This window comes from Carcharhinus amblyrhynchos, chromosome 1, assembly GCF_965287045.1.
Source record: "Carcharhinus amblyrhynchos chromosome 1, sCarAmb.v2.hapA, whole genome shotgun sequence".
In the NCBI taxonomy this organism is placed as follows: domain Eukaryota; kingdom Metazoa; phylum Chordata; class Chondrichthyes; order Carcharhiniformes; family Carcharhinidae; genus Carcharhinus; species Carcharhinus amblyrhynchos.
The window spans coordinates 95,965,312-95,976,644 of NC_137324.1; the positions used below are offsets into that span (position 1 = coordinate 95,965,312).

The 11,333-nt window shown below is 45.2% G+C and overlaps 1 protein-coding gene across 1 annotated transcript in view; it reads right to left on the bottom strand.

The window, feature by feature from the left end:
* The window catches only part of stim2b (stromal interaction molecule 2b), a 128,618-nt gene extending 118,404 nt beyond the window's left edge, over positions 1-10,214 (bottom strand). The window contains exons 1-2 of the mRNA XM_080189133.1: positions 9,677-10,214; positions 9,080-9,270 (exon numbers count right to left, since the gene is read on the bottom strand). Coding sequence (XP_080045259.1) covers positions 9,080-9,227 — 148 coding nt within the window. The 5' untranslated portion in view covers positions 9,228-9,270; positions 9,677-10,214. The remainder of the gene's footprint in view (positions 1-9,079; positions 9,271-9,676) is intronic.
* Between the last annotated feature and the right edge of the window lie 1,119 nt (positions 10,215-11,333).

Genomic DNA, 11,333 nt, shown 5'->3' on the forward strand with positions numbered 1-11,333 from the left:
TAAAACTCCACCATTCACACCTAGTCTTCCCCAAGGCCTGCTGATCAATGACTCTTGCTCTCACCCTCACGGAATTCTGCTGGCTCCCTATGTCAATGTGCATTAAAGTCAAATTCTTTGTCCTTGCTCCACTCAAACTTTGCGACTTCCAACAGCCCTACAAAAGAGCCAATAACTTCAGTCAGCTGCATCTGGTCTTCAAAACATTGCTCTCTGTCAAACTTTAACCATCTCAGTCTTACTCTTCAGTAATAATTCTTCCTTCTCAAAAACCTAACTTTTTGACCAAGTCTTATTTTCCTAACTCTTACTATTGGTTAGCTTCTGTCTATTTTCAGTGAAGCACACTGGGACATTAATTATGTTAAAGCCACTATGGTAGATGGTTATTGTTGCGAATAACCAAAAGAAGAAAAAGGGAACTAGGACAAAAGAAAAGGAAAGATCTTGCATTTTTATAGTATAAACAGAAAATGCTGGATAAACTCAGCAGATCTGACAGGTTCTGCAGGAGGGTCATTTGAATGCGAAACACGAGCTCCGTTTCTCTCCACAGATGCTGCCAGACCTGTGTTTATCCAGCCTTTTCCATTTTTACTTCAGATTTCCAACGTCTGCAGTATTTTGCTTTTATTTGCATTTTTGTAATATTGATCACACCCTCAAGGCTACACAAATAGCAGTGAATTACTTTAGAAGTATCACACCCTGTTGTTATCGCAAAAGGGCTACCAACAGAGCCAAACGGACAGATTTGCAGCAATTTGTCCATGGGACTACATGGACATTCAACAGGAAAGAAAATTAGTGAAATAAAAAAAACAGAATGTTATGTAGTATTACACTCACTTGGCAACAATCCTATTGGCATATTTAAAACCAGAAAGCTGACGGTCAGGAGGAGATCACAGATTCATATTCTATCCTTCTGTGATGTTCAAAGTTAAACTATTCCTGCAAATAGCTGTCAAATATCAAGTTGCTCAAAAACGCTGGGCTCAAAGTTTGACTGAATTTATTCACAATCCCACCCAAAACTTAGCTCACACACCTCATGCTAATCACTATTCTGTCAACTATCTTGTTAGCTAGTTTCATCAGATATCCTGGAAAAACATTAAGAAAATCAGCAAAGTTTATCTCACCTATTTGCATACAGCCGGGATATATTGGGTCCTTATGTTAAGATATGTCATAGCAGACAAGCATACGAAGTAAACAGGAGAAGAAGTAATGCATGCAAATTGCACTGTCACATGCAAAGTAACGTGTTTAATTCTACTTTCTTTAAACTGCAACTTTGATGTTGAGACTGTACCATGATTCCTGGAACAGCAGTTTCAAAAATGTGTGGTCCACTGCTGCCAGTTATGAGCCAACAGCAGCAGAATCACGTTCGTTAGATCACTTGCATTTTAAGTCCAAAACCATGACAAAGAAAACCAATATATAAAAATGCTATTGATGCAAAGGATACTTATAGGAGGAAAAACACAAACTAAGCCAGCCTCTTATTGAAGCATTCTACTTTTACAGATTTAAAACCTATTCTTCAGAAAATCAGTAAAACTCTCAACAGTGGGAAGCCTGTAAATACATGTGTTTAAACGTAGAGATCTAGCACTTCACTTAATTATACTGCATGCTTGACAAACTGGAAACTTGCTTTGCTTCTTTGCCAAAAGACTAGGCACTGTACTAATAGGCACAGAGTAACAAGAGCATAAACTGCTTTATCTATAGCGTCTGGCTATAATCAATCGGAACTTTTTTTTAATCCTCTTCCTGTGTTGATACAGTACATGCTTTAATTAGGTCTGGTGGAGTAATTTGATTATTCATTTTTGCATTTTCATTTCAATTTATATTAACTACATCTCTTAGCAAGCTCTACAACAAAAATTCTGCTGAGCATAACATTGCACAACTGCCCCTATAGCACAACAGTAAGCAAGCTTAATTTTACATTATAGAAATATTTAATGTACACTTGTGCCATTCTGGAGATTTCAGCAAGTGCCCTTCTCAAAAATAATCTCTGCTTCAAATCACTATAACAACTGTACTTTACCCACTCCAACAATTAGGCATAAAAATCAAGACTGACACTCCAGTGCACTACTGGGGAAGTACTGAGCAGTCGGAGGAGCTGTTTGACTGAGTTTGTTCACAATCCCACCCAAAACTTAGCTGACACACCTCATACCAATCACTATTCTGTCAACTATCTTGTCAGCTAGTTTTATCAGATGTCCTGGAAAAATATCAAAAAGAATCAGCAAAGTTTATCTCCTCTATCTGCATACAGCTGGGGTATACTGGGTCCTTATGTTAAAATACATCATGGCAGACAGATATAATACCAATACCTCCTCTGCCCTCCGAATCAGATGGAAAAGATTCCATTGCACTATTTCAAAGACTAGGGGTGCTATCATTGGTGTCCTACTATGTAGGAGTGTTCACTTTGTGCAAGTTCAATACTGCATTTCTTGTGTTATAAGAATAACTGCACTTACATATTGCATTGGCTGTATAGAGCTCTGGGACGTCCTGTGATCATGAATGGAGTAAGAAGTCTGAAAACACCAGGTCTAAGAAAACTAAGTTGGCAGGCTTCTTACTGTGTTTAGTCCAACGCCGGCATCTCCACATCATGAATGGAACCATGTGAATGCAAGTATTTCTTTCTTCCTTCCATAATAATAGTGAAACCCAACCCTGTAATTTCATCTTTAATGTTTAGTCTTGACACTTGCAACATATCATCTGTTGATCGCCGCCTAGATGGAGTAGAGAGGCCTGTTCATCCAATGATACCTTCAGCAATGCCACTGGGATCTTTGCTCCAGGTAGGATCAGGCAGCAAGGTCAGGGTAGGTGAGAAAGTGTAGTCTAATAAGTCCTCAAAGGCAAAACAGACAAAGGAAGACTGTGCATCTCACCAGCTGCAAAGGTAGATGAAGGCTGGAGTAGCAAGATGGCCCTGGTCATCGTGATTCAACACATCACAGAAATCTGACAACCAACCCTTCAAAATCATTTGGCCAATGACAGCACCACAAGGTCCCACGTTAAGCCAAATCACACACATTTGCCCAGTCCTGTGGCGATGGAGACAGAACTGTAACCTGGAAGGCCCAAGACAAGAATCTACACTCAGGCCACAGATGCAGGAAGGTCACTGGATGTCTGTTTTGGGACAGAGGCGTCTTTGGGCAGCAGTTTCTGTGATTGAGCAGTTCCTTTCAGGATACTCCCTGCTCACCCAAATGGGGAAAGGGCAAGAAAGGTTGCACTAAAAATAGACTGTCCTGCTTTCTCTAGCTTGGGAACCACATCTTGCAGGATCATCAGCTTCATGGTCAAAGAAAGAACATTTTAAATTTTGCAATTTGGAATGTTAGAAACACTCATGGATAATCTCTAGACAGTCAACTTATTTACTCCACTTAATTTTCCAGAATTAAGTAAAGCAATGCTTCTTTACTTAGTGGATTAGAAACAGACTGAGCCAGGAAATATTCCCAAACGCTTTTTAATAATCCTAGTCCACTTTTCTGTAAGTATTACTTTTAAGAACATAAGATATAGGAGGAGTAGGCCATCTAGCCCTTCGAGCCTGCCCCGCCATTCAATAAGATCATGGCTGATCTGAAGTGGATCAGTTCCACTTTCCCGCTTTCTCCCCATAACCCTTAATTCCTCTATCAAAAACCTGTCTACCCGTGACTTAAACATATTTAGCGAGGTAGCCTCCACCACTTCAATGGGCAGAGAATTCCAGAGATTCACCACCCTTTGAGTGAAAAAGTTTCTCCTCAACTCCGATCTAAACTGTCCCCCCCCCTTATCTTGAGGCTGTGTCCTCTAGTCCTGCTGTCCTTTCTAAGCGGGAAGAATCTCTCTACCTCTACCCAATCCATCCCCTTCATTATCTTATATGTCTCTAAGATCCCCCCTCATCCTTCTAAACTCCGAGTACAGACCCAGTCTATTCAGTCTCTCTTCATCGGCTAACCCCTTCACCTCCAGTATCAGCCTGGTGAACCTCCTCTGCACTCCCTCCAAGGCCAAAATATCCTTGCGCAAGTGCGGCGACCAAAACTGCACATAGTACTCCAGCTGCGGCCTCACCAGTGCCTGTACAGTTGCAGCAAGACCACCCTGCTTTTATATTCAATCCCCCTCGCTATTAAGGCCAACATTCCATTCGCCTTCTTGATCGCCTGCTGCACCTGCAGACTGGGTTTATGCGACTCGTGCACAAGGACCCCCAGGTTCCTCTGCACCATAGCATGCTGCAGCTTATCGCCTTTTAAATAATAATCCCTCCTATTATTTCTGCCAAAGTGGATAACCTCACACTTGCTAACATTATACTCCATCTGCCAGGTCCTCGCTCAGCCTATCAAGATCTCTCTGCAGACTTTCCACACCCTCCATGCAATTTGCTTTTCTACTCATCTTCATGTCATCAGCAAATTTCGTCACCCTACACTCAGCCCCCTCCTCCAGATCATCTATATAAATGGTAAACAGTTGAGGCCCCAGCACCAATCCCTGCGGCACTCCACTAGCCACCAACCAGAATAGCACCCATTGATACACCCATTTTATCCCAGCCAATGTTCAAATGTTATTTTTTTTGTTCTTAACCTCATTGCTGAACTATCCGCACATCTCTCCTTCTATCTCATCTGTGTGCATACCAAAATGCACTAGTACTGTACCATTTTTTAATGCTGCCTTAACACAACTACCCAGGATATCTCACGCATCTCACCAGCTGTACAGATATCATGATTGTGATAGATTTGACATGCTGAAAGAGCAAACAACATTATACATTAAATTATCGCCTCACAGCCCATGCTACTGAAAGAGGGAAACATCTTATGGAAAGGATGCAAGAGGCCTACGTTGAAGTCAATGACACAGAATTTGAAGTTTCATGGAGGTTGTTTAAGGAGTAGGGCACCAGATTGTGGTGGTAATCCCCACATTGCATCCTGTATCATGCACTGGACAACTTAAGGAGATGAACATAAAGAAAGTGCCATTTACCCGTCAGTTACGTCTCTATCCCTTGAAAAGCATCCAAAGGAAATAGTTTGTCTATCAATTCCTTTTATCATTTTAAACACCTCAACTTTTTAGACTAAAGGAGACACAAATAAAATCAGTGCAAACTGCCCTTGCACTCAACCCTAGAACATCTAGGTAACAAGGACACCTATAACAGACTCCTATTTATCGACTATAGCTCAGCCTTCAACACTATTATTCCCACAAAGCTCATCTCAAAACTCCATGTGTCTCGGCACCTCTCTCTGCAACTGGATCCTGAACTTCCTAACTCACACACCACAATCAATTAAGATAGACAACAACACCTCCTCCACGATCATCCTCAACACCGCTGCCCCACAAGGCTGTGTTCTCAGCATCCTACTATACTCCTTATATACCTATGACTGTGTGGCTAACTTTTCCTCCAATTCAATTTTCAAGTTTGCTGATGACACCATTGAAGTGGGTCAAATCTCAAACAATGATGAGACAGAGTACAGGAATGAGATAGAGAATCTGATGAACTGGTGAGGCAAGAGTAATCTCTCCCTCAATGTCAACAAAATGAAGGAGATTGTCATCGACTTCAGGAAACAGAGGAGAACATGCCCCTGTCTACATCAATGGGGACGAAGTAGAAAGGGTTGACAGCTTCAATTTTATAGGTAACCGGATCACCAACAATCTGTCCTGGTCCCCCCATGCTGACACTAGTTAAGAAAGCCCACGAACACCTCTAATTTCTCAGAAGACTAAGGAAATTTGGCATGTCAGCTACGACTCTCACCAACTTTTACAGATGCACCACAGAAAGCATTCTTTCTGCTTGTATCGCAGCTTGATATGGCTCCTGCTCTGCCCAAGACTACAAGAAATTACAAAAGTTCATGAATGTAGGCCAATCCATCACGCAAACCAGCCCCCCTTCCATTGACTCTGCAAAACAGCCAACATAATTAAAGGTCTCACGCACCCCGAACATTCTCTCTTCCACCTTCTTCCGCCAGGAAAAAGATACAAAAGTCTGAGGTCACGTACCAAGAACAGCTTCCTCCCTGCTGCTATCAGACTTTTGAATGGACTTACCTTGCATTAAGTTGATCTTTCTCTACAGCCAGCTATGACTGTAACACTAAATTCTGCACTCTCTCATTTCCTTCTCTATGAGCTGTGTGCTTTGTCTGTATAGTGTGCAAGAAACAATACTTTTCACTGTATGTTAATACATGTGACAACAATAAATCAAATCAAATTTAACCAAAGATGTGGCACCATTCTGGCAAATCTGGACTGTACTCTTTCCAATATCTATATTCTGAGGTTCAATGTCCAAAACTAAATGCAATTCTCCAGATGGGTTCTGAGTGCAATTGGAGCAATTTTTTTAAATCGCCACTTCAAAGAAGCAGCAGTGGAACTTGCAGGAAGACAGAATCAAGAGGAATACAGCAAGATATCAGAATGAAGTGTTTAGCAATACCATCCCGATATATCCCCACAGAGCTGGCGTACAGCTGCTTCTGCAGAGCAATCCACAAAGCAGGCACCAGAGCCATTCCAACAGGATGAGACCCTGCATATACATCTTGCCTGAAGAGAAGTTTGCCTCCCTATTCCAACAATTATGAGCCATCCAGTGAATCCCTGGACAGTGCTTGCCAGGCCAGGTGGGAAGAAACAAGAACGTGGACTTCACCTGCTCAAGTTGGAAGTGTTGGAGAATCTATACCACTTCAAATCAGCCCAGCAACCATTAATGGCATCAACATGAGCAGCATGGCAATTAGTGAGCCATCTCCGAGAAAGGCACCACTGGATAGCAGAGTGAACAGGCAAACCCAAACCGAGTGGAGGTCCTTCCATTGGCAGCACAATTCCAGATCTGCAGCCTTCATCACCCTGGAGTTGAACAAAGTACTACAATCTGCCAAGCTGGGCATCACTGCTGATTAAGACAACATCCTCCCTGAGTTCCTACAACACTTTGGCCCAGGGCACCACACCTTTGCACATGAGGGAAGATGTCTGCCAAAACAGGTCTTTAGCCTTCTGAAACCAGGCAATGACCCAAAACTACCAAACTACCAGCCAATATCGCTGTCTTAGTACATTTGAAGGTGGTACAGTGCCAAGTGCTAGAGTGGAGCAAGCTAGAAGTGGCAAACATCCTATCTGAAGATCAAGCAGGCTTTTGACAAGATAGAAGTATGTGATCAGATCCTCACATTAACCACTTTCATTAATCTCAAAGCAAGGGCAATTTTCTTTGACCTCACTGCAGCACACTGGCCTCTTCATCAATATATCAAGAGTTATCCCACCACGGATTACTGACACTATTGAACTGCTATTCTGCGACAGATGGTTCAGAGCACATACTGGTGGCAAGACTAGCACCTAGAGGAAACAGATGAATGCAGAACCCAAGGCATTTATCTTAGTTCCAACTTTATTAAACCTGTGCACCAACAACCTGCCCCCAACCCAGGACTGGAAGTTTACCTACACAACTTACATCGGCCATGGCATACAAACTCAGACTCTGTCAGAAATGGAAGACAATTAAAGCAATGATATTACAAAACTGGCTGAACACATCAAGACCTGGTGCCAACAACTCAGCACCAGCAAAACAGTCTCAAGCACATCCCACCTTCACAATGCCAGCTCTCAGAGGGAACTGAACATTACGCTGGATGGCCAGAGACTGAAACACAATTCCCACCTCCTCAAGACCAGGGGAAACATTAAAACCCACAACCACCTCCTCAGTAAATTGGTTAGTATCATACGAGGATCACAGGTCAAGACCCAAGGACCTCTACTCCTGGTACATCACATACTCAACTGCAGAATATTTTGCACCAGGATACCAATCTGCCCCCACCTAACTGCAGGTGCAACTCAGCTCAACAATGCTCATCACAGATACTTTTCCATCAACTCCCCTGGTTCCCAGCCCTGAGAAACACTGTTTGACCACCCCCCCCCCCCCCCCCCCCGCGAGGGGGATGGCTGTAACAGACAAGCTGTTGGTTACAGCCTGCTCCAACTTATGCCTGCCCTAATTCAAGGATCTGCTTGATACACTTCTTCACTCACACCATTCCATATGGTTAAACCCAACACACTGAGCAGAAATAATAACATGGCAGGAGAAAACATCCACCAGAAATCATTTTCTCATAAATGATATGTCCACCTGATCTCCCACAATGACATCTTTTAAACTATTTCCAAATGAGCGGCCAAAGCCTCTGTGCAGCAACCTGACATCAATGGGACACCAAGACCATCCAGACTGTAGTTGTGGTGCAGTCCAAACAATGATTCACATTGTCCAGGAGTGTTCACTGACTGGACTGTTGAAGGTGGACAAAGAGAGCTCCATCTAGCCACTGACAAGACTATTGCTTGACTCTGTTACAACGCACATATTAATTTTTTTTTGTAATTGTGGACTAACTTTTAATGATGTGCGTACATGGAATCATCGACATGAACACCCAAATCTCTCTGCTCCTCCGCACCTATTCTGATTGGATCTGAAAAAGACCCAAGTTGGTGAGCTCACATTGAACTCAATCTATCAAAGTTTTGGCAGCCCATTTAGTCCCATCAACTGCAAACTGTTTTCATTCAATTTGAACAGATCAGTGACACGAATAGTAAATGAACAGAATTGAAGAATTCAATCCACAGTATAACAGGAATAGAATCCCAGGCTCCCTTGCAATGAAAGCAAAATTCAATGTATTCGCTGGTCAACAGTGATCAAAACCTTTTTGACAAAATAATTGCCAACAGTGCGGTTACAGGGTGTCGTAGAAATTTATAAAACAGCCAGGGACCTGCCCCCACAAGCTATATTAACTTAACTCCATCCTTAATTGAGTCGGCTAATACAAACTAATTGAGTATTTACCAATAGGAGTAATTTGATGTTGTTGATAGAGCGGAATTGCAAAATACCTCAACTGAGTGCACACAGGAGTTTGGAGTTTACCTGCAAGGGTGTCCGGATCTCCCGATGCTTCCTCGGCGCTGGGGTGGGCTGGAGATCCGGCTGAAGAAGGGCTGAGAGAGGTAGCGGGAATGTAGAAGCGAATCCACAGCAGAGACAGCAACACACATCGGCTCCAGTCCATCCTCATCGCCAACAGCAGCAGCACACGGGCCGAGTACCCCCTAGAAGAACTAGTGCGCAAATAAAAAGACGGTGAATATTAAAAGGGCTGTAGCCTGGCGGTGGAGAAGCAGTGGTTCCGCATATGCCGGCGAGTGAGGAAGCTGGGGATGTGAGGAGTACAGGCAGCAATGATCTAGCCCTTGCTGCATGTAACCAGCGGGTGGAACGTGCCTCTTGTTGAGTCACAATCGCTCGAATGTCGTCCGGATCGTTGCGAGTTCCAGAACACAAGCAGCGGGAGAAGTCGCCGCTTCCGCAGCAGCATCAGCAACATGAGCAAAGACATTGCAGCTGCTGCTGCTGCTGCATTCAGCACAACCACATCTTCCCCCTCCTCCACCGAGGGGAGCCTTCTAACACCAACTGACCGCTTTTTAAAGAAAACAAAACCCTGTAAATACATCTGCTCCTCACCTTTAAACAAAACCAAGAGCGCTCTCTCGCTCTGAGTATTTATTCCCCGTGCGGCTCCTCCTCACTCGTGAACTTCAAACAGATCTTCATCTGTGGGAAAGTTAATGGTCGCTGGTGATTGAAGCCGCATCGATCCAAAGGGAAGCGACGCCAGTAATTGAGGGGAGTTGAGCTGAGGGAAAAGGACTCTCTCTCCGCCCAGCCGGAATCTGAAGTCGGAACCGACTGGCAGTCAGTCAGAAAGCTGCAGGAAGCCGCTGGCTGCCTCACTCACTCAAAATGTGAGCTGTAAATCCTACCCCACCACACACAGCATCTCTTCAAAGAGAGTCTGGATGCCTTCTTCCTCAGCAGAAACTTTATCTGACAAGTAGATTTTTCCCTCAACCCCCGCCTCCGCCTCCTCCTCCTCCTCCCCCCAGCATCATGACTTTTCCTATCCGGTTTCTTTGAGTTGCAGTGTTGCTGAGTGAGGGAGAGGAGGTTGTGTTATTGGGAGGGGGGGTTGTTAGTGAGGGAGGAAGTCAGTATGCAAATGGTGTGACATCAGCCGCGGTGAGTGCAGCTGCGTGGCGCTGCGGCTCTCTCTCTCTGTCGGTGTTTAATAATAAATAATCATTGGTGTTACAGTGTGTCCCCCTGCCCGGCCCCCTCCCCACACACACAGGCCGCTCACTCAGTGCCAGCGGCGCGGCTATTCTCCCCCACCCCCTCCCCTCTGCCGCTTGGCTGAACTTTGTTTACTTTTTAAAAATTTTTTTCGCCTTTCTGCCTCCTCCGCTCGTGCACCTGCTCGGGAAGCTCGCTCACGAGCGCGCGGAGACGAGGGGCGCGCTCCCGTCCCCAGGTCACGCGTGCGCGCTCCCGGGGCCGCCGGCAGGCGGATTTTGGCGCCGCTCCTTGGTGCTTGCCATTGGACAGTGTGTCACAACATGGCAGCGCCGCATTGGTGCAGCGGCTGCTCTGAGGCAGACGCGGGGCCCCCCCGGGCCTGAGGGAGGGAGCCGCCCCACCCGGCACTCAGCACACAGGCCCAGAGAGAGAGAGAGAGACACACACACACAGTCTGCAACAGGAGCACTGTGTGTGTGTGTGAGAGGGAGAGAGAGCCATCCAGCCCGGCACTCAGCATCACAGACACCGAGAGAGAGAGTCTGCAATAGGAGCAATGTGTGAGGGAGAGAACCGCCCGCTAGGCTCTCAGCACATCACACACACTGCAACAGGAGCAACATGTGTGAGAGAGAGGGAGCCACCCGGCCCGGCACTCAATACACCACACACTCAAACATAGAGAGACACACACTCTGCAACAGGAGCAATGCGTGAGAGAGAGAGAGAGAGAGCGCCGCCCGGCACTCACATCACACAGAAAGACAGTCAGACAGACAGCAACAGAGCATTGTGTACGTGAGAGAGACAGAGAGCCGCCAGCCCGGCACTCACATCACATCACTCACAGTCAGTCACTTAGACAGCAACAAGAGCACTGTGTGTGTGTGCGAGAGAGAGAAAGCCGCCCAGCACAGTGTCATAGTCAATCAGGAGCATTGCCCCTCAGCGCCAACAGTGTTCTCTGTGTGTGTGTGTGTGAGAGAGAGAGAATGAGAGCCGCTGGCCCTACTCTCAATATCATTCAGACACACACTCAATCAGA